Genomic DNA, 1,098 nt, shown 5'->3' on the forward strand with positions numbered 1-1,098 from the left:
TCCCAATCCAAATAGGACTAAATCAAATAGAAAGGTCCAAAAATGCAGATTTTTTTGTTCTATTGATCCAGCATTTAATAGGTATATTCATATTATAAAATTAATCAATATAGTTTAGTTTACTTTATATTTATATGGAATTCTAGCATACTTGTTGATACTTGGTACATTATTTTTCACAGGTCAATGGTGCAGTCATCAGACGTTTGTCTTACCCAGTTTCAACAGGCAAACATGCACTGCGGCAGCAGGCTCGGCGTCGAAGACGAAATACCTCAATTGCTGCTGGCAATTCCCCCCCAATTACTCGTGTTACTATGAAGAGTGTAGCTGCAACCTCACCCAATCCAGCATCACAGTCTCTTCATCCAGCAGTTAGCCCCCCTGCCTCATTGTCTCCCCCACTGTCTAAACCACTGGAAAAAACAAATGTGTTCACTGCAGTCACCACCCCTTCCCCTCCCACATCAAGATCAGGGAGTAAAGCCACCCACTCACCCAGCCAGGGAACGGCAGGGTCTAGGTCTGCAGCCAAAGGGAGCACAACGAGCAGTCATCCTGTGGCTGGGACAAGGGTCAGCTCCCGGATAGCCAACAATGCAGCAGCAAACAGTGGCCTCCACAGTGCCAGCTCCTCTATGCAACCAAGCATGCCTCAAACTGGTGCTAATGCTAATGCTTTATCCTCAGGCACACAGGGTAAGTCGGTTATGTTATTTTTTAGGGCTCAGTAAAGCATCAAATATTGTGAATGTATAGAAAATCATCAGCATTCTTTAAGATATGGTTATGGTATGAATGAATTGATGCTGCAGTTTGAGAATTAAGAAAATAAAGAAAACGGTGAATTATGCAGAAGGGTGCCAGATCACTGTGGCTGTAAGACAGGGAAGAAACAATAGGATGTGAAATTTAGAGGAGACAGGAGAGTATGTGGGAAGTGACAGATTAAGATGCAAGGCTCAGGCAAGGGACGTGTGAATGAAGAAAGTAGTATAAGGGGTGGGCAAGTGTTGCCTGGTGTTAAGAGGACTTTCCTACGTGGGGTGAATGGGAGCAAATGGCAGTCACACTATTCTTGTCTGTCTGGGGATCCCT

General features: G+C 44.4%; 1 protein-coding gene across 1 annotated transcript in view; it reads left to right on the forward strand.

Annotated features, from left to right (window-relative positions):
- The window catches only part of LOC119581854 (polycomb protein Asx-like), a gene marked incomplete in the record, with an annotated part of 73,367 nt that overhangs the window by 59,877 nt on the left and 12,392 nt on the right, over positions 1-1,098 (forward strand). Inside the window, 1 exon segment of the mRNA XM_037929996.1 lies at positions 183-699. Coding sequence (XP_037785924.1) covers positions 183-699 — 517 coding nt within the window.

Source organism: Penaeus monodon, chromosome 15 (assembly GCF_015228065.2).
Source record: "Penaeus monodon isolate SGIC_2016 chromosome 15, NSTDA_Pmon_1, whole genome shotgun sequence".
NCBI classification, from domain to species: domain Eukaryota; kingdom Metazoa; phylum Arthropoda; class Malacostraca; order Decapoda; family Penaeidae; genus Penaeus; species Penaeus monodon.